Source organism: Antechinus flavipes, chromosome 6 (assembly GCF_016432865.1).
Source record: "Antechinus flavipes isolate AdamAnt ecotype Samford, QLD, Australia chromosome 6, AdamAnt_v2, whole genome shotgun sequence".
Classification (NCBI taxonomy): Eukaryota; Metazoa; Chordata; class Mammalia; order Dasyuromorphia; family Dasyuridae; genus Antechinus; species Antechinus flavipes.
This window is the reverse complement of record NC_067403.1, coordinates 250,680,897-250,704,573: the sequence shown is the minus strand read 5'-3', so window position 1 is coordinate 250,704,573 and position 23,677 is coordinate 250,680,897. Positions and strand designations below refer to the sequence as shown.

The window sequence follows — 23,677 nt, the reverse complement described above, 5'->3', positions numbered from 1 at the left end:
TTTTCGTTGATCTGATTTCAGGCACCTTGACACTATTCCATGCACATCTGCATTTCCATTCTTTAGGGTGTCAAAGCTCTGTTGTCTATTTCAGCCTCTTAGAAAGATGGGACCTTCCCATTATGTCTATTGAATGGGCAGAAGTTCCTTAAAGCTCCATAACTGAAGAACTGGAGTCCTGGAAGACATCATTTGGAGGGAACTTTCAAATTGAATCACAAGATTATTGACTCAGAGTTGCATGGGATTTTAGAGGTCATAGGTCCAACTCCTTTAATTAAAAGGCAGCTTAAAGAGATATCACATTATCTTGGGTTGGTACAGATAATGTGTTGCAAAACCACTTTGTAATGCCAGATCTTCAGAAAGCAAATGTAGCAAGCTTTCCCTTTGAGCTGCTCAAAAATATAGCCCTAATTAGTAAAAAGATTTAAATCTTTTAACTTTTCTCTTGAGAATTATTAGGATGGGGACTAGGAAAAGCATGCAAAAAAAAAAACCTTTGCAAACTTTAAGGAGCTTATTTATATATTTATTATAGTACATTGTATTACCATATATATATGTATATTTATGTATATATATGTATTTATTTATTATAGTACATTGTATTACCACATATATATATATAATTATATAAATATATAATAATGTATTATATATATATATATATATATAATTATATATATAATATATATATAATATAAATCCACTATCCTCTGTGGTCTACTAGTAATCTCTAACGATTTGCTGTAAAGACTTTTGTTTCTAATAGATTTACAATATTGCTATCACATTCATTCATCATCCTGACATTAATTTAATCAATTTGATCATATTAACTTTTTTAAGTAACATAAATGACCACATTACTGCTATAATACACTTTTTCCTATCTTACCTTAACAGCTTGGCTTATTTTATTTATTTCCCCCTAATTTTGGAGCATATGATTTTTACTGACAGGAGATATATATGTTCCAATCAGAGAGTCAAAAGTCCAATGCATTAAAAAAGAGAGAACTTTTGACTGTCCCTTATCACTGAGGATGGAAATCATTGTCTTATTGTTCAGATAGATAGATGGATGGATGGATAGAAACTTGATATGCTATATGTATTTCTTTATAATAATATTTAATGATATTTGTGATTTTGTCAAATTTGGAAAATACTAGGAAAGAAAATCTCTTCTTCAACTTCAGTAGTATCAACTAATAATAGTCTTAATTTTCTCAAGTTTTGCAAAGTAAAGTGATTTTAGGAGTGGCACAACAAACAGTTTCCCTCATAGTCTGGGTTTGAATCCAATCATTCAGACAGGGTTATTTCTCTAGCTAATTTTATGCTTCCTGAATGATAGTGATAATAATGATTATAATGATAATATAATAGCAGTTATTTTATTTGCATAAAATGCATTCATAAAAAGTTAGACTTTTCAAAACACTTTATCCAAAGGAACTCATTCACAGTGTACTTACCCATAAGGTAAGAGTAGATCTTATCCCATTTAATTCATACTGTTTAACCCACTCTGTACACCTGAAGTTACCTGAACTATAGGTGGTGTCTGTTTATATGGAATACAACAAAAATAATAACAAATAATTAATTAATTATTACTTGTAGTTATTAATAATATTCTTTCGCAAAATATTTCTACAAATATCATATTCTTAGCTTAAACTCTGTGAGATGTTTCAAGTATCATATCCATGTTATGCATGAGAAATTAAAGTGCAGAGCAGTTAAATGATATCCTGTTATTAATCCTTTAATTATTAATTAATAATTTATATATATGTATACACACACACACACACACACACACACAGGAACACATACAAGTAATAGTATAATGAAATAGTACAATAGTAGAATGAAATTAGGAATTTAGGAGCTCTGGAAGGGAAAATCCTATACATTTTTGGCCTTCTAAAAGGGATATATGTGAGGGATTATTTCATAAAGCTTATTAAATAGTACATAATAGTCAGATCTGTGCTTTGGCAAGACCACAATAATAACTGAATGAAGGATAGACTGGAATGAAGAGAGACAAAGAAGGGAAAAGAACAGGAAGTTTATTTCAATAGGATCTTTTAAAATCAGAAAGATGGATACAGCTGCTATGCAGTGGTTCTCAAACTTTTTTTTTTTTGTGGTTGTTCTCAATATCCCTTTATAATATTAAAATTTGTTGAAAATATGTCCAAAGAGTTTTATGTGGATTATGTTTATGGATAGTTGCCATATTAAAAATAAAAACTTATTGTAGATAAGTTGTAGATCCTCTGAAAGGCTACCAATCAATATCTGTTTCAGCTTCTTGAGAAATGTGGGACCTACGTAATATGTCTATTGAATGGGCAGAAGTTCCTTAAAGCTCCATACTGAAGAACTGCTGGAGTCCTGGAGGGAACTTTCAAACTGAATTACGGGATTCATTGGACCATACTTTGAGAACCAATAGAAGAAGGATTTAAATTGCATTTTCCTTAAATTAAGTCTGTCATTCCATAATGAGTCTGTAAAGAATAATTCCATAGGCAGATTTCAAGCCCAAGACTTCTAAGACCCATTTTATTAATTAAACCAATTGGCCATTCAGAAATAAAATAGCAAAGAAAAATAAATACCTGAGTGAAGAGTTGTGGCATTTCTCTTTGCCAAAGTTTGTATTGATTATTTTTCTTTACCAAATAAAAGGTGATAGACAGTATCCAAAGATTACCTCTGTCTTCACTGTATTGGTTCAATTTTCATTTGGATCTTCAGAGGCAAAGGGTTCTGATACTGTCCAATGTGAGGCTATTAGATTTGCTGAAATATGTGATGAACCTTATGAGAATGAAAATATACTGCCCAATGTCCTTTGAAGAAATGGTTCCTGAAGTTACTGCAGAGCTACATCTATAATCTCATCCTTATTAACCACAGATTCTCTGGCCTTTCCCTTGAGTGTAATTAATTGAGGTAAAGGTCTTTTTATTAGCAACATGAAGAAAGGACTTCACCCTTTCATATTATTTGGTCCATTAGGACTTCTGTAGTCCATGAGGATCTTCCATTCAATATAGTCCAAAATGCAAGTTCATTTTATTTGGTTTCTTTTAAGTGTATTTCTAAAGGATACTGGTTTTCATTGGGAAAAAATGTGTATATCAAGACAGTCATATTTATTTTCCTTCCTTCCTTCCATCCTTCCTTCCTTCCATCCATCCATCCATCTATCTATATTTCTACCTCTAATCTATATAACCTATATACAGATATGTATATATAAATATATACATATATATATAGCATATTTGTGCATATATATTTGCACATGCATTGGGTGTGTATATATTTTAAATGTGTTTTTTTATATTCTTTTTCAAATTTAATAGAATGTCTGCTGCATGAGAGCAGTATCCATTTTTCTGACTTTAAAAGATCCTATTGAAATAAACTTCCTGTTCTTATCTCTTCTTTGTCTCTCTTCATTCCAGTCTATCCTTCATTCAGTTATCATCGTGGCCTTGCCAAAGCACAGATCTGACTGTTATGTACTATTTAATAAGCTTTACAAAATAATCCCTCACATATACCCCTTTTATAAGGCCAAAAATGTATAAGATTTTCCCTGCCCAGCTCCTAAATTCCTGATTTCATTCTACTATTGTACTATTTCATTATACTATTACTTGTATGTGTTTCTATATATATATTCATACATATACATATTCATATATATTCATACCTATACTTGGATCAGAATCCTACCTACTATCATTTCTTGTTGTGTTTGTGTGTTTGTATGTATATGCAAACACACATCATACACATACACAGATATGAATGAAATGTTATTGGGCATTTATCCCCGCCAAAAAAATTCTACACATTTTTATCTATGCAAAATAAATATGTATGTATACATAGAGAATTATTTATGCATATTTATGCATATATAAATGCATAATATACACAATAAATACATAAATATAAAGGAGATGACATGAGTGAAACATAGTTAATCCTTTTCTTTCCTAACAGCCTGTTGACTATTACCACCTTATCCTACTGACCTAAGTCAAATTAAACTCTTGGACAAAATAATTTGAAAGAGATTTTTATTCCTGAAAAGGAAGCCCAGAAACTTACAAGAGCAGAACCAAGATGGTGGAACAAGGAATTCAGCTGAGTTATTCCAACATTTTCCAGAAAACAAATTTAAATTTCTCCAATTAAATTAGAGAGGCAGAGCCAACAATAGGTCAGAGTGAGACAGTCTTTCAGGCCAAAACATCTGTGGAGTTTGGAAAAAGACACTTGTCACCTAGGGGTGGATGCTGGCCCAGTGGCCACATGGATAAAATATCAGTGGTAGGACTTGGTAGTGATGACAGAAGGAAAAGAAAGTTTGGGAACTTCCAGAACAGAGATGGTAAGGGGACCTGACAACTGAAAGAAACTACAGGGATCTTCAGTGCTAGCCCTGGATGCAGGACAAAAACTGTTTTGACAACTCCATTGCATATAACCACTTCTGAGTCAAAGTTCAAGGATAAGGAGGAGCAGTTTCTGTCCATAGGAAATGGAAGCCCTAAGGAGCAGTATCAGTTCAAGTCCAAGAGATCAGATTCCTGGATAAAGACCAGAGTGTAGCCCAGGAGAGCAGTGACCACACCTCTTCTGAGACCATAGGATGTTGGAAGCCTCAAAATCTTCTAAATGCCCAGAATTAGCTCTGAAATCATTTGTATATTTCTAAAATTACTTCTTCTCTAAAACCCTTACCTCAGTAAAATCTGGTCTTTGAATCATCCTACTCCATGTCTACAATTCCTGGAGATCCCTTCATCAATCAATGTCAAAAAAATATGGATACATAGATTTCTCCATCCCAAACAACATAAAGGAAATATTCCATAAAAAAGTTTTATGATTGACTGACTTTCTGAGAGCTCTGACATTTTTTTGCTTCACTTTACCTTTCAGAAGATACTCTGAAACACTAAAGATATTTCTCCTTCAATTTCTTAATGGTTCATCATTTAAAGGAAATTTATTTGGGGATCCATATTTCCACACTGAGAGAATTTTGGTTAGATACTTGATAAATAATAATGATAAATAAAAAATATTAAACATTTTCCTTAAGATATTCTTATAAACATAACAAACCTAGACACATTACAAATGTGTTACCTGATCTATTCTTATTCTTGGTTAATTCTAGTCTTGAGGCCAATCCATTCTACAATGAGGTGCTTTTCTTTTAGACAAAAAAAATTGCATTTGCATTGCTTCTCTGGGCTATAATTTACCCATTCTTGCAAAGAAAGCTTTAATCAGACCCTTTGTCTTCCTGAGACAGGGAACATCTCCCATTTCTATTAATCATTCTGATAAAAATTGGCCTTCAGCAATTTCTCTTAATTTCTGCTCAACTTGAATATTCCTTCCTATCCTTTTGATCCTGATTTATTTAGCAAGTTCTCTTTCATTATATCTGAAGTGGTAATCTAGGTGGTAGAATCGAATGCTAGACCTAGAAGCAGGAAGATCTGAATTTAAATCAGGTTTCAGACTCTTACTTGTTGTGACACCTTGGATTAGCTGTTTGGCTTCTGTCTATCTTAATTTTTTAATCCACAAATAAGGATAATTATTATAACTACATTCTAGGATTATTATGTATACTAATTGAGGTAGAGGCCCTTTTATTAATAACATGGAGAAAGGAGTTCACACTTTAATTTTATATGGTCCATTACAACTTCTGTAATTCATGAAGATCTTCCATGTAGCCTTCAATCTGATCCAAAATGAAAGGTCATTTAAGTTGCTTTACCCTAAATGTACTTTATAGGAACAACATTGATTGTCCTGAGGAAAAAAAAAATATTGAGTCTACAGAAATATGCATAACTGTCTAGTTTTCAAATATACATGCATTTATATATGCATATGCATAAATATATATATGTATATATCAAAATATAACGTAAACATATTTAATTTATGTATAGAAAAATGCATGGACTTTCAGGGGAAAAGTGAATCACTTCCATTGGGATTGCTTTAAGAAGATTCTGAAGATCCTGTGGCAGGCTAAGCTATCAGACATGGAGGTCATTTCTCAAATTAAATTGCTAAGCTTTTCAACTCTACTGCAGAAAGAACAACTCTGTTGTACTGGGTACAATGTTCTATGACCAAATGTGCGCTTTCTAAAAAGACTATTTTATGGAGAACTCTACAGGGCAAGCTTTCATAAGATGGTCAGAAAAAAGCCAAATAAGGACACTCTTAATGTATCTATTAAGAACTTTAGAATCGATTGTATGTTATGGGAAACATTGGCCCAGGACCATCCAAATTGATGACCTCATCATAAGTGCTGTGCTCTTATGAGCAAAGCAGAATTGAATTAGCTCAGAAACAACTGGAGTTATGCAAAGTTGGATAATCTATTCCAAATGTTCATAGGGTTTATTTGTGGCTGACCCCGGGAAGAGCATTTCAAGTGCATATAGGTCTGATCCACCACAGACACATTGTAATTTGTGATGTTTTGGTCCTCTTTGAGAATGAAGGATATTAACCATTCAACATCTTTAACGTATCTTTAACCCTTTGATTTGTCATTGTCAAGCCTAGATAGCTCTATCTCAACAGTTCTTGATCCATGGATAGAGGAGATATTAATGACTGACCTTTTGAGAACTTTTCTATCTTTTCTTCATTGTACTATTCAGAAGTCACTCAGTAACACTGAAAATGCTACACCTTGACTTTCTACATGGTTCTTCATTTAATGGAAATTTATTTTGAGACCCAGTCTTCAGCACTGACAAAATTTGGGTTAATGTAGATAAAATGATATGGTTACTACATTGAATAAAAAGCAAAGCAAAACAAAAAAAAATCAAGCTTACAAAGATAATAATATAGTATTCATATGGTAATTAGAAATATTATTGATACTTCCTATTAAATTCTCCATTAAAGATTCAAAATCTCCAACAAAATGTGGAATGAAAATGTGGAATGTACAATGTAAAAAAAAAAAAAAAGATGGTGTCTACAGTCATGGCAGCTGGAAATTGAAATATGAGAAAATAATAGGTTGTTGATTGTGGTGTTCTCTTCTTTTGTATAATATGATGGCTCTCTGGGAGCAGGTTTCTTGGGGAGGTTTTCTGGAGGCAGTCAGTTTCAGTTCAACATTATAATCACTTCAAATGCAGCCAGGTGATAAAATCCAAACGTTTATTTTCTCCTTCCAAGTCTCGCCTCTTTCCTTGGGTCCAGTTAGCTTTTTTAGAGGCCTCTCTCCCTCCTTGGTTCCAAGAGCTCTTGCAGCTTGTCTTTTAGCTCTTCCAGCTTCTGCCTCTAGCTCACTCCAACTCGTGGCTTCTCAATCTCCAACTGATGCTCCCCTCTCAATCTTTTCAACTGAACTGACTGACTGAAGCTCTAAGAGCTTCTTATATATGATCTCTTAAAGGTATGAACCCAAAGGTTGACTCCTCCTCTGAGAGAGTGGGATTGTAGAGTTTCTGACTTGTGAATCTCCCGAACTTGTGAATTCCAATGTGTAAGCTAATGTGTGAACTCTCAAAGGTATAAGCATTGTTTCTATCAATTCTAGTGACTTAACACCTTGTAAGGATTCACTTAATGTGTGAACCAATAAGCATTGTTTCTATCAACTCCACTGAGTTATCAGTAGGATTCTAACAGTTGATGATGGTGATTTTTGTCTTTTTTTAATGTCAGTAGCTTATTAAAGAAAAAGCATCAGAAAAAATTTAACTGTTTGCTTAGATGGCATCTTAACAATCTCAGAATTGAATTGGGAAGAGGAATATTTCACAAAACATAAGTAGTAGATCTATATTTGGTATGTAATGCTGGAGAAACTGAGCAAGATAGAGATTAGAGAGTATTTAATAATTCATTAAATGGAGAGATATATTAGGATCAAATTTGAACCGTGGTTTGGTCCCATGAGAATATCGTCTCCAAGAATCCAGCAGTGAATGTCAGATATAAGATTCTTTTATAGGGTTACAAGACTGATGACATAATGGGGGAGGTACCTGGATGGGGATGACTTAATGGTGGAAGGATTCTAGGATGAGGATGACATAATGGAGGCAGGCACCTAGGATGACATAATGAAGGGAGGTACTAGAGAGGCTTCTGATATTCTAATGATGTCTAAAATGGATAAAGACCTTTATCCCATCAAACATTAAAAAGGAATGATTATAGCCTAAGGTCTAAGATATAAGACCTTTATCCTAACATAAAGAGGGAATGGTTATAACCTGAGGCAGAGTAACTGAATAGGACAATTAGGGAAATTGGGTCAGGACATTAAAAGGGAACTGTGGCACAACAGTTAAAGTTTATAGGAAGCATAAAGATCTTCTGAATCAATCCCCAAATTTTGGGGATGATATAACTCAGAATATTTCCTCAAAGGTCTATAAATATTTAGTAGCTAAATTGGTATTAAGAACAATTCAGTGCTGCACTACAGAACTATTGGGCCAAATGTGAATATTTGAATCCAATGCCAAATGTTTCACATTCCATCCAAAAATATTAATGTATAAGTGTACATCAAATACAACAAATTAAGCAAATATTTATTAATAATTTACTACATGAAAGACACTACTCTTCATTCTGGGATAAGAAAATTCAAAATGAAAAGCAGTCCATTCCTTCAATAAAACTGCCCTTTACGTGAAAGATTCAACTTATTTACAGGAAAGAAGATAGATAATAATTTGAGAAGTAAACAAAGGAAAAGTAGAAATATTTTAAATTATAAAATAAAAATTGAGAAAGAAAAACTCATGACATATTTAATAATAACTGATTGTCATTTATAATTCAGCAAAAATTCTCAGGGTCATATTAAGTAATATGTTTGCATAAGAACAACCAATATTTTCAGTGTTTATTTGACTCATAAAGTCAAATAGTGGATTAATTTATTGTATATAGATAATCAGAATACTCAACAATATATAATATACACATTAGAGGCATATAAAATTGTTAAACATGATAAGAAAAACAGAGTGTGGGAATCACAGGAATTTCTATTCAGTTCACTAAATTAATTGATGTTCTATAATGTGCATAGGATCAAATTAGAGAATTTATCTGTTTTTAAATAGCTCATGTTTGATCAAGAAAAACCCAGCATGAGTATGAGGTGCTATAATGGAAAAGACCCTGATAAAAGGCACAAAAATTTTTTTCAAGGTGTAGGAAGAGATGATTTTAAAGTTCAATGTTCATGGAAATCTTTGAAGAATTCACACTTTAAATGCCTGTTGAAAAATGAAGTTTTATAAATAGATGAATTTAATGGAATAACATTGAGAAAGTTTTGAAAAATGTGAGCAAATAATGTGAGAAAAACATAGAATAGTTTTAAATTAATGTCTTTCACATTGATTCTGATGTCACATTTTGGTATCAAATAGCAATATAGAGGAGTCTAGGGTTGGTGAGATTAATGATATGCTTAATATATGAAGGGAACCTAGGTTGTTATGTGAACTGAAAAGCTCTGGTTCATGGTTCTTTTTAGTTCTCATTTGTGTAGTGCTCATATGTGTAGCTCAACCATTGTTATATGGCTGGGCAATGTGTCTTCATCTTAAGTACTCATGGATGTGTCAGTTATTTGCACACTTTGGTTTATTCTTAACTTCTGTACTTCTGACATTTTTATAGGATAATTACTCATATTCATCCTGTTTTCTGGCCTTCTTTCCATCTTTTTATATTTTCTCTTAAAATCTAAGTTAGCTTACACATCATTTATATTTTCATATTGTTTTCTTACAATAAATTTCATTTTTTTTTTCTCCTTACTTGAGCAACTTGCATCCTATGCTAACTTCTCCTAAATCACTTTAGTCTATGGAATAATTTAAATATAATTTATTCAGTAACCTTTGGAAATCTGATTTCTCAAAATCAGGCTTATGTTTTAGATTTCTATTGATTTTATGTTCTTTATTGTATCAAAACCTTTTTTTCCCTTAGTTTTCTCATAGTTTCTACCACACTGACTAGTTCTTCATAGTTTGTGACAATTAAATCCAGAATGGAATTGACCTTTGTTGGATCTTTAACATTTTGATGAATGAAACTGACATTAATTCAAATAAGTAGTTTATTATGCTCTGATTTTGACAGAAAAGAAAAAAACCCTAAATGATTTGTTCGGGAAGTAAATCACAAGCCTGACTTGTAGGCTCGTTCAGTAGTATGGAAGATTTTAGTATCTAGACTTTTTGGATCAAATAAATATAATAGGGAAATACAAAAAATAATGCTATGTAAGTTTATGCTTGAAGTTCCTTAGAAGAAAAACGTCAGGATTATAATTTTAAATATCTAAGACACGTTAGAGGTCATTGAACCTAAGCTTTTCATTTTATCAATAAGTAATCTAAGGCTCAGAAAGGTAAATCGAACTTACCTGAATCCCTGGCAAGTAATTATTGGCAGACTGAGGATTGGAACTCATCTCCTATCTCTAAATTGGAACATTTTCCTCAGCACAATACTGTCTATCTCTAAATGCACAATTCAGTTTAAACAAAAAGTCATTCGTCATATCCTTACAATGTACAAGAGATTAAAAAGTGCTGGAATAAATTCAAAACAAATATGAAGAAAAGGGACATTTGCTCAAGAATTCTACAATGTATTGAAGATATAAATCATGTAGAGAAGTAAAAATAAAATGCATGTGCGCGCACACACACACACACACACACACAAAATATTAAGCAAATAAAATACAAGGCTCCAGGATTATTTCTTTCTGAACCCCATTGATAATGAACATGATGGTGATAGTGATGATGATGAGGATCACTAGTATTGATATTATGCCTTAAAGCTATTTTCCATCCTAATTTGATGACAAATACTTGTTGTAATTGCTTCTGCCATCTTCATATTACCTGTGGGGAAACTAAAGGCAAGAAGGGTAAATGATGAGTCTAAAATCACATACCTAGTAAATATCTGATAGGATTTGAGAAAAAAATTGATATCATAGACTTAATGAAGGAATGTTCTTTTCACACCTTAATATTTAATGTAAAATTTATTATCCCAAAGGCAAATAGACACCCGTAGGAATATTTTGCACAATTATAATTATTTAAGGAACAAAATTAGAACAAAGCTTTCCTGGTTCCTAGTATTTTACATTACATGACTTTTTTTTTTAAACCATTGGTTAATTTTCATACCAAAATGGGGAGAGGAGAAAAAATAAACAAAAAACCATCAACAAATATATATAAGAGATAGAATGTTAAGTAATGATAATAAATGAAAAATACAAAATAAAAATTTCCCTAAAATATACTTATTTCCCTAAAAAAATACAATTGAGTAATTTCTTATCATTCATTCTTTTTCTTGGTTAACCACACTCTTGATATTAATCCCTCCTAGAAGAATTTTTTTCATTTTAAAACAAAAATTTCAAGAGCATTGCTTCTCCAGACTACAACTGCCCATTCCTACAAAAAAGAACTCAATTAGACACTTAATCTCTGTGGAGCAGGATACATCTTCCATTTCTATTAATCATTCTAATCAAAATGGCCTTCAGTGGTTTCTATTGACTTTCTCCACAGTTTGTATATTCCTTTCCATTCTTTTGATCCCAAAATATCTAACAAATCCTCACTCAGCTTATCTTGAGTGACACCCTTGTTCTAAAGGTGGTGGAGTAGAGTGTTAGATCTAGAAACAATATCTGAGTCAAGTTTCAGATTCTTACTAGGTGTACAGCCTTGGATTAGTTACTTAACCTTTCTCACTCAGTTTTTTCATCCACAGATAAGAATAATGGTTGCACCTACATCCTAGGATTATTGTGTGTACAAAATGAAATAATTTTGGTAAAGAACTGGGCAAATCATAAAGTGTTAAGTAGATGCTATCTTCATCAGCATCAGTACCTTCCTCCTCCTCATCTTTTTCATTATTATCTGCAACTTATATCGTTCATGGGATGATACCTATTCAAACATTAATGCATATGTCTCATCTGATGTCATAGAAAACAGTATCTTTCTTGACCAGCTAACAATTCAAGATGGTCCTAACAGCTCCTTAGTACAGGAAGAAATGAAGCAATTCAAATAAGGTTCCTCCCTTGTTTTCTCTTTCCATCCTCCTAATCTTAATCTATGTCCTCTGTTCACTTCTGTATTAGTTCTTCTATATTCCTTCTTCTGTGTCAATTTTATTTTTTAAAATCACTGAACCCTATACAACTCAGCCCCAACCTTTTCTTCAAAATGTCTTTTTAATAATGACAGTTTTAAGAATACAAAAAAAATTTCTATATATCATACATAATAGTTTGATCTAAATCAGTGCCTTATAATTAGTCTTATGATTTCCTTATATTTCTTCTTAGTTTTTTTATACCAAATTTTCCATTTAATTCTCTTATATTTGCTACAAATATCTGAGTCTTTGAATTCATCAAACATCTATATTTTTTCATTCACAATTTCATTCAATTCTTTTTGGACAATTTACTCTTGGATATAACTCATTCTTTTGTTCTTTGAAATATAATGTTGCAAGACCTATGGTCTTTAAGTATAGATTTTGTGAAATCCAGATTGTTTTACTTCAGTATTTAAATTCTTTGTCTTGTTCCTTTCAATATTTTCTATTTAACCTGGGAATTTTGAAATTTATTTATGATATTGTTATAAATTTTCTTTCTAGGATCTCTATAAATATAATTGTACATATTTCCTTTTCCTTTATTTTTGGAACATTTTTTGTTTGCAGCTTTATTGATGATATTGCTGAGTCAAAAGGCATTTGAAATTTGGAAGCCCTTTGAGCAAAGTTCCAAAGTATTCTCCAAAATGGTAGGGCTACTTTATAACATCACCAATGCAGTAGTGTCCCAATTTTACCCCTCCCACATATCATTTTCCATTCCTGTCATATTAGCAATCTGATAGATAAGAGTTAGTATCTCAGAGGTATCTTTTTCTTATCGAAAGTGACTATCACTTGGGAGATGACTTATATTATTATAGATTTGACTCATCTCTCTCACTCTAGATAGATTTTAATTTAATCAAAATTCTTCATTTTACTTTATGTAATCCCTTGGATTAAAAACAATTTCTATATTTTTATAATTAAAACTTCAAATTGTGCAAGTTCAAACATACATGATCACTTCAAAAGAGCTATTAATTGTACCAATTGACTTAACTGTATGCTATTAGAAAGGGAATCCACCAGGAGAGAAAAGGCATTTATACTTCTAGATGCAATAGTAAATGCAGGAAACATAAAGGGAAAAGTATATATCTAATATATATACATGTATATATGTATATACACAGATGCACACATTTATTTATACATATACATATACATATACACTAATATACATAGATTCACAGTCATATATGTATATAATAGTTCCCTGGGAAATTAAACTCCCTGTTCCTCAATTTGCTCAACTATAGTCAAGTAAGCGACAATGAAGAAAAGTTAGGGAAAAAAACAAAAGCAATTCAAGAAATTGAATTTCTTATGAAAAGAAAGCTAATTAATTGGACAAAGAAATACAAAGTATTAAGGAAGAAAATAAGTCCTTGAAAACCAGAATTCAGCAAGTAAAATCAAAAGATATTACTTAGAAATAATAAATCTTACAATTTGACATGCCAAATATTTATTCTTCAGCATTTTTAAGTTTTCAAGGATGAATATTTCTTGAGATAAAATATTTTCTTGATCATTTTGCCCATGGCAGCTGTGACCTTCTTGTTCCTCAGACTATAAATAAGAGGGTTCAACAGTGAAGGCAGTGTTGTGTAGGCCATTGCAGTTAAAAGGTTTTGGATAGGTGATGTGTCTGATGTATCCCTGAAAACTGCCATCATTGAAGAAGAGAGAAATAACATGATGATCATCAACTGAGGGGAGCATGTGGAAATGGCCTTGTAGCGCCCTTCCACAGAAGGAATCTTGAGCACACTGGAGAAGATGCGAGCGTAGGATGCGATTAAAAAGGCAAAGCAAAATAACAAAAAACATGAACTTGCTACAATTAATACAAACTCAGTATTAAACACATCAGAGGCTGAGACTTTCAAGACATGAGGGATGTCACAGAAAAACTGGTGGATCACATTGGATCCTGAGAAGGGCAGGCGGAACATGTTCACTGTGTGTACAGCTGAATAAAGAAGCCCGCTGAGCCATGATCCAGCTGCTGCCCAGAGACAACGTGTTGGAGTCATGATGATACCATAGTGGAGGGGCTGGCAGATGGCCACATAGCGGTCATAGGACATGGCCACAAGCAAAGCAAACTCTGTGGCTGCAAAAAGAATAAAGAAGAACATCTGGGCAGCACAGCCCAGGAGGGACAGGGACTGAATACCACACAAAGAATTCACAATGAATTTAGGAAGCGTGACTGAGATGTTGCCGATATCCAGCAGGGATAAGTTACTCAGGAAAAAATACATAGGACAGTGAAGGTGTGGGTCAGTGATAATTGCAGCACAGGTGAGAAAATTCCCCAGAAGGGCTGCCAGGTAAATCAGCAGGAACAGCACAGCATGTAAGACCTGCAGCTCCCGTGTGCTGGAAAACTCCATGAGGAGGAACTCAGTGATGATTGAGAAGTTGCCCATCCTGCTGCTGTGCTGTAATTTAACTGAAAATAAATGCAAATTTAAGTATCAGGGAGGCCCAAAGTGTTGAAAAGAAGAAACAATTAAAATACTTGTTCAGGTAGAAATTGGAAGCTGTTTTGTCACATTAAACCTGAACAAAAGCAAAATTATATTGTAAGATCAAAATCAACTGAAAGCAGAGCTCACAGCAGAAACAATGAGGCTAATTCCAGTAGTCCCAGAGCAGAGTTTTAAATATTTAACCTTGCAGAATGACCAGAGGAAATTAAACATGGTAAACATTAGGAATGTGAACTCCTACAAATATAATAGAGAGGACATCACTCCAAAAGGCAGAAATAGATTTTGTACAATGTATATACACACATATATGTGTGAGCGCATATACATATATGTATATATATATAAATACATATAGTTGTTTACATACATCTCTACATAGCTTTCTGTATACATATACATATATACTTCTATACCTATACATTTATCTATATACCTATATATAAATCTTAATTTGAATGAGAGATTGAAAGAGTAATATAGAGAGAAAGCAAGAGAGAGAAACATGAGGGGAAGATTATCTTTTTAATTAATATTGCATAGACTTGTTTTCACAAAATTGTTTTCAAAGCACTCAGACTTTATATACAATTAAGTTCATGTTATTGGTAGTATTGTTCACAGGATAATAAAGCAAGGCCCAAATTGATTCAGTTATTTTGTACAAAGTATCTGAAACCATTACTTGTAAAGTCAGAACTTGAAGCCAGTTATTATATCTCTAAATGCATTTTCCCTCAAAAAGAAAAAAAAGTACAAACAGCTATGTTGATGTTAAGTCATTTTTCAATTGTCTCCAATTCTCTATATTCCCATTTGGGTTTTTGGAAGCAAAAATATTGGAGTAGTTTGTCATTATCTCCTATAGATATAAAAGATAAGGAAATAAGGTAAACAGTATTAAGCGATTTGCTCAGGATTACACAACTGGTAAATATCTGAGGTCATATTTGAACCCATGAAATGGAGTCTTCCTCATTTCAGGCCAAGCACTCTTTACAGTACTCTTCATCTGCTTAATTACTCTGTCCCCCAATTCAAATATTTAATATATATTGTTTAAGATTTGTGTCATAGGCTTAAACTAAAGAGAAATTCACACAGTAGAAATGTCATCTCTTCCAAAATGAGTCTCACATATTTTTTTCTTTCCTTTGTTAACTCATTTCTCTTGTCCTGCCTTTTATGCACTTGATGGGCATTTCAAAAGCTCTGATTCTGAGTTTACACATAAGCATTAGTTGCCATTTTACTGCTTGGATGTGCCTCTTCAGTCTTGCTAAGACAGTCTACATTAGGGACATGGCTTTCTGAAAAATCAAGCAAACAGATGTCTCATTTCTGCTCCCAAACTTGAACTGCCATCTTCAGCACGTATTTTATTTATCAGGTGAAAAATGCCTAGCTGAATAAATTCCCCTTTTATCCTCACTTCGAATCTTTTCTGTGACTGAGGTGGGTAAAGTTTCTCCTTATTCTTATGAGAGCATCTTTCCCCAAGTTAGAGAAAACCTAGGGAATGTGTCTCTATCTGGATCAATGATGAGAAGATAGAACAGGGAATTCAAGAAATATGATTTTCACAGTTAATTTTACCTCTTCCTAAGAATTTCACCGTCACTCTTTCATGTTTCCTTCTCAGCACCAAGTCAAGCATCTAGAAAATTAACAGTCTTGACAATCTGCACTGCCCCTACCAAAGCCAACATTTATAACTGCTATTATCTCTGCGTGATATTTCTTAATGTGTAAAATGAATCTATTTCCCCAGGTCAGCTCTATGAAGATGAACTAATTTACTTTGTGATTTTATGTCTATAGGCACCTGATGGAAAGAACTTATGTTTATCAATGCAGATGGACAAGACATGAGAGGATGATAGGATAGAGATTAAGAGAAATAGATATAGGACTAGATATATGGATATAGAAAAATGCTATGGAGAAAAATATATAGAGAGATAGATAACAGAGAAATAAATGGATACATATATAGAAATATATATATATGCACATATATATATAAACTGTATAAATTTAGATATATGAAATACTATTTACACACTCATATATGTATATTTAAATATATGAATATAGTAACTAAGTGGTGATTGATAAATTATATAGATGATTAGATAGGTAGAATGAAAAATGGATAGATAAATCGATCAACCTATATTAACCTTCTACTTCACAAACATACTTCTAAATCTCAGCCACTTTCCCAAATCTTAATTCCTAAATCAGCATTAGAATTCATTCTCCAAACTTCCAAATATCCCATCATTTACTCTCAGAATTTCACCATTTAGACAGCATTGCTAAAATTCAGTACCCCTGAATTCAGTGATTATGTATAATCTCACCTCCTGTCCTGTAAGTATAACTATAGTCATTGACCTGTAGCAGACATACATCTATGCACAATCATACACACACACACACACACACACACACACTCAAACACACTCTCATCAATACATAACCAAAATACATATTGTTGTGCTTCAGGCTTTTCTTTTCCTCACTATAACTAAAAGTGTAACAAAAGCTACAGCCCTAGAATTCTTAAGAATAACATGATAAAGCACAAATGTAGAATGTTTCAGGTCATATGAACATCTATAAATTTTAATTTTCATTGAGAAATGAGTAATATTTATTTTATTTCGTGCAATTTAATTGTCCATTTTCCATTCAAAAGTTAGAAATTCTAGCATGTCCATCAAGGCAATGAAATATGGTTTTTACCTGAAGCAATTATTGAAGACCTTCTATCTTTGAAAAGAGCTGGGGAATTCCTGAGATCCTCAGTTAAGTCCATCCTCTTATTTAAATATTTCTTTCAAATATGACCATAGGAACAGAAATTCAAAATTGGAAGGAAGCTTAAACTCACATATGCAAGTACTTTATTTACAAAGGAATAACAGAGACATTCAGTGATTGACTCTTTAAGTTCTCCAGTTTGTAAATCACAAAGCCAGGTTTAAATAATTGTCTTCTGCTTCCATATTCAGCACTCCCTCCAGTAAATTTATTCAAAAGTTCAACCCATCTTTTCTGCAACAAAAATTAAGTTAAAGATGAGGGGATGAAATAGATGTGAAGTCAGAACTGACACTTACCTCCCATGTCCTTCAGTAATTTTTGAAGTGCTCCATCATAAAGATTAAGCTACAGATAAACAAAAATACAGCAAGGAATTGTCCCTCTTACCTAGCATTCCTTATGATCAGCTTTAAAACTTTGCAATTAAAGGTAGAACTGAGGTCTATTATCATAGAGCAAAAACATAATTTTGACACATTTCCATAAGATTTTTTGATATTCTCAAGATATGTTACATATATCATCTCTGATAAGTCTCAGCATGACTCTGTGAGCTACAAAGATAATACTATCTACATGTTACAACTAGGTTAAGGGGGCTCAGAGAGGCTGAGGCTTATGAATAGTCATGTTACAGTAAGTTAAGAAATACTTATTAAGTGCTTAGTTTGTGCCAGACAATGTGGTTAGCACTGGAGTTTCCAAGAAAGGCCAAGAGCCCTGCCCTCCACAACTTACTGTCAATTGTGAGAGAAAAGCAAGCAAGTAAGAATGTCCTAATGATATAGACAAAAATAATTGGACATACTCTCAGAAGGAAATCAAAATTGCAAAAGATTCAGAAGCAGAACTCAGACTAAAGTCTTGCTTAATTCCAACCTACCATGCTGTCCACATCATGGTGTGGACATCTCTCAGAAAAAAAAAAAGAATCACTGAGAAATCATTCCCATGATTTTCACAAACATGAAATACCTGAATAACCTACCAGTCACAAAGAAAAATAATCATAACCAATATAAAAATGGCAATACCTGAGTTATTTTTTCTGATGTGCATCATTTTCAGTATATGTTGTCATTGTCCATTGGGTTCTCAATCCTCTAAAAGTTTCTAAAAATAATCTGAAGACTATCTCTTTCCTCACCAATTCATTCCATTCTAATCAGAAGACTCAAAAGTATGTCAAGATATTCAAAATCTAAACCTGTTAATCTGCAAGCATTGTAAAGATTTTTAGTGATTCTTATGTCATAGAATTATGTGAAATATATTGTCCAATGTTTTTGGTGATGGTGTTAAGAAATCACCAGAGTATTCAAGGTAAATATCATCATGCCTTTGGTTTCTATGGATTCTCTGACCCGTCCCTTGAGAATAATTAGATACGGCACAGTCTTTTTCATAAACAACACAGTGAAAACTTTTCTCCCTTAATCTCATTAACTATAAGTCAGTAAAATGTTTGCAGCAGCTCTTTTTGTAGTTGCAAGGAATTGGAAATTTACTGGGTAAGCCTCATTGGATAATGGCTGAATAAGTTATGATATATGAATGCAATGGAATATTATTTTTCTATAAGAAATGAAAAGCAGTTTATTTCAGAAAAAGTTCGAAAGACTTATATGTACTAATACTTAGTGGAATTATCAGAACCAGAAGAACATTGTACATCATTAATGACAACATTATTTGAAGATCAACTCTTCTCCAAGATAATTACAATTGATTTGGGATAGAAAATGCCATATCTAGAGAGAAAACTATGGGAACTGAATGTGAATAAAAATAAAAATGTTTCATCTTTCTATTTGCTTTTTATTTCTCATGGCTTTTTCCTTTTGGTCTGATTTTTCTTTCACAACATGACAAATATTGAAATATGTTTAAAAGGATTGTATATGTTTAACTTCTATCAGATTGCTTGCTGTCTTAGGGAAAAGGAAAATAAGAAAGGAAGAAAAAACTGGAACACAAAATCTTAGAAAAAGAATGTTGAAAACTAGATAGGATGGAGATTGAGAGAAATAAATATAGGACTAGATATATGAATATAGAAAAACATTATGGAGAAAAATAGAGAGAGAGAGAGAGATAACAGAGAAATAAATGGATAGATTTACATGTATTTGCAAAAATAAAATATTTTTGAGAAAATGTATTTCTCAGTCCATGAATTGAGACTATTGGAAGTCTCTCAGATCTTAGTTAATAGTCAATAAATTGAATGTCTACTATATGCTATAGATAGGAGAAGACTGTGTTGTTCTCCCATATTAAATGAAGGACTTGGAGGTTATGGCTTTGTCTTCCAGTCAGGAGGTCCAATGAGAAGAACAGAGACTAATAATTAAGATATGAGTTTTATGATTTATTCAATTTTACAAGATCATGTGATTTCACAATAGTTGTTTTTTAATATTTTTATTTTCCTCAATTACATGTAAATTTTTTTTTATATTTGATTTTAAAATTTTGGGTCCAGATTCTCCCTTTCCTCCCCACATTCATCCCATTGAGAAGATCCATATGAAGTTATGTAAAACATTATCATAAAAGTGATCAAAAAGTTGAAAATAATGTGTGCTTCAGTCTCTATTCAGATACAATCAGTTCTTTCTATGGTTAAGATGAGTTGCTTTTTAAAAAAAAATTAAACTAATCTATTCATTATTCACAATTCACTTTTTAAAATTTTATTATTTTACATTACATATTTTTGGATCTCTATCTCAAATTGATCAAAGAAAAGGTAAAGGATTTATGCATATAAAAATATTTATAGAAGGTCTTTATGTCATGGCAAACAATTGGAAACTTGGGGAATTCTCATTAATTGAGTAATGACTGAACAAACTGTGGTATATAATTGTGATGGAGAACTATTGTGTTATGATAAATGATGAAGGGAATTCTTTCAGAAAAACATTGAAAGACATATATGAACTGAAAAGTGAAGTGAGCAGAACCAGGATGTGATTTTACATAGTATCATCAATAATGCCATTATAACTATGATAGACTTAGTTATTCTCATCAATACAATGATTTAAGAAAATTTCAAAGGATTCCTGATGAAACATGTTATCTACTTCCAAAGAAAGAAGTGATAAATTTTGAAAGCCAAGCTATATACATGTCTTACATCATTTCACATATAACTTATATCATGTTGCTTGCTTTCTAAATCACCACTGAAGAAGTGGGAAGAGAATTTAGAATTCAATATTTAAATGTTAAAAATAAATAACATAATATGAAAATATTTTAAATACCTGTTTTCCTGATTACCTTCCATTCCCTTTGAATTATTTTGTATGTCTCTTTTCGTTTTTCCTGAAATTATCTTTTTTTTCTTTTTTTTTTCTTTTTCTTTTTCTTAATAATTATAGCTTTTTATTGACAGAGCCCATGCCTGGGTAATTTTTTTTTACAACATTATCCCTTGCACTCACTTCTGTTCTGACTTTTCCCCTCCCTCCACCCCCTCCCTGGCAAGCAGTCCTATACATGTTAGATATGTCACAATATATCCTAGATACAATATATGTGTGCAGAACTGAACAGTTCTCTTGTTGCACAGGAAGAATTGGATTCAGAAGGTAAAAATAACCCAGGAAGAAACACCAAAATGAAAACAGTTTACATTCATTTCCCAGTATTCTTTTTTTGGGTGTAGCTGCTTCTGTCCATCGTTAATCAATTGAAACTGAGTTAGATCTTTTCTTTGTCAAAGAATCCACTTCCATCTTCCTAAAATTATCTTAATGATTTCTTTGAGCACTTGTTCACATTCAGCCATTAACCAATAATGGGCATTCCATCAATGTCTAATTCTTCATCATTGAAAGAAAGCTGCTATGAATATTTTTGTACAATTCAGTTCTTTACATTTCCTTTGATTTTTTTTTTTTGTCATGTAGAACTAGAAGTGGTCATGCTCTTGTATAGATCCTTAAACATAACTCTAATTGTTTTCTACTATTGGTGGAGCAGTTCACAGTTCAACCAGTGGTGCATTAGTGTCTCTATTTTTCCACTTCCCTTCCAGCGTTTGTTATTTTGCTTTTCTCTTATATTAGTTAGCCTGATAAACATGAATGGAATTGGGTTTTAAATCATTTTTCTCTAATCAATAGTTATTTAGAAAATTTTTGTAAGACACTACTACAAATGACTGAACAAAAACAAAGTAAGCTAAAGTTGTCATTTCTACAAATACACAATTTGCCATTAAAAAAAATGACAAATATGAATTTTCCATTTACAAATACATCATCTTGCCTTCCTAAAAGCTATGTGCCAGGGAAGCTAGGTAGTATGGGAGATATAGTGCTGGGCCTGGAGTCAAGCAGTCTAATATTCCTTAGTTCAAATCTGGACCCATACATTTACTCTCTCTGTGAATCTGAAAAAGTCATTTAATTGTATTTAACTCAGTTTCCTCATCTGAAGAATTAGTGCTAAAGGAAATGGCATATCACTCCAGTATTTTTGCCAAGACATCCCTAACTAAGGCCACAAAAAGTATGACAATTAAACAACAACAATTCCCTTGTAGTGATAGGGATAAGGAAAGAGTCTACAACTTTATTGAGATAGAGAACTCTAAGCTGAAGAAAGTCCCTCTGCTAATGCAAGGCCACAGCTTCTTTGCAACTTGTATATTTAAGGTGTTTTCTAACGCAATCAAGGTCATATGACCAATAAGAGTCAGAGGCAAAATTTCATTTCAGGTCTTTCTAGCTTCCATGGCAATTCTTTTATACTTCACCACATTGCCTTTCTGTTACAAAGAATGATTAAAAATGAAAGAGCATGGGGGGAAAAAAAGCATAGTTTAACCAAACTAAGGAGCAAACCAGTTGTATCTGAAAATATATTCTATATCCATAATCCTCTACTTCTTAAAAATAAAAGGCAAAATGCATTTTTCTACCTTTCTTTTTAAAAAAAAAATGCAATCCTTACAATGATCCAGAATTCAGTTTCAGTAAATTTGGAGCTTTGGGGTGGTGCAGTGTATAGGATATGTGACCTTCAAATAAAAACACTTCATCTTTTTACATTCAAATCTGTCCTCAGACACTTAGCAGCTGTATGAACATAAAAAAAATCATTTAACCCTGCTTACCTCAGTTTCCTCATCTCCAAAATAAGCTGGAGAAAAAAATGGAAAGCCATTCTAAGTGATTGATAATTTAAATTCAAACTAGATATTTCCCTTGAACTAGAATCAATTTGTATATTTTTACAATTGCAAGATCAAATTATGCCAGATGAAAAATACATGATCACTTCAAGAGAGCCATTATTTGTACCTATTGACTTAACTATGTGCTACTGATAAGATAACAGAGAATCCACTAAGAGAGAAAAGCATTTGTGCTTCTAGATGTAAAAAAAATGCAAAAAAAAAAAAGATAATGTAGAAAATTTGGGGTAATGAAAGATGACTTGCAGCTTGAGGGATGAGAAAAGATTTTGTGGAAAATCATAATATTAAAATACAGGTGGAAGGACTGTAGCAGTCCCTCTCCCTCCAATTTGCAATTGAGACAACTGAAAAACAAAGATTTTAACTCCCCGGGAATTCCTATGTACATATTTGAATGTGTGTATAAATGTATGTATATCTGTATATATTTGCAACTATTAAATATATATTGAAAGGATGAATAGATCTTCAAACATGCAAAGAAGGAGAAAGACATGACCATCATAAATATGACAATGAGGAGGCAAGAAATGTGTGAAAGAGAAGGGAGGGAAACAGCACAAAAGATAGCTGCTTTTGGTTAAGCTTATTTACCAATATTCACCTATAGTAGATGTTCCATCTACTCTTTTAATGGCACAGTTGCCTAAAGGCAATGGACTGGTATCATGATAATTCCACTATAGACAGCAACCACTTGAAGAGATGGGGGTCTATTTTATAGAAACGTTAGTAATGGATTCACTCCATACCATGTAACATTTCATTTAGAAAGCTGTTTTCCTGAGTCCTATTATTTTTGGTGCCATTTCTCCCTGTT

The 23,677-nt window shown here is 32.4% G+C and overlaps 1 protein-coding gene across 1 annotated transcript; it reads right to left on the bottom strand.

The window, feature by feature from the left end:
* Nucleotides 1-13,790: 13,790 nt before the first annotated feature.
* Nucleotides 13,791-14,763, bottom strand: LOC127541657 (olfactory receptor 14I1-like). The gene has a single exon (XM_051966875.1). It carries the CDS (start codon nt 14,742-14,744, stop codon nt 13,791-13,793), a length of 954 nt encoding a protein of 317 aa, XP_051822835.1. The 5' UTR covers nt 14,745-14,763.
* Between the last annotated feature and the right edge of the window lie 8,914 nt (nt 14,764-23,677).

Bases quoted from the DNA above. Each gene is read 5' to 3' on its own strand.
- LOC127541657 (XM_051966875.1), bottom strand. From the start codon at position 14,744: ATGGGCAACTTCTCAATCATCACTGAGTTCCTCCTCATGGAGTTTTCC.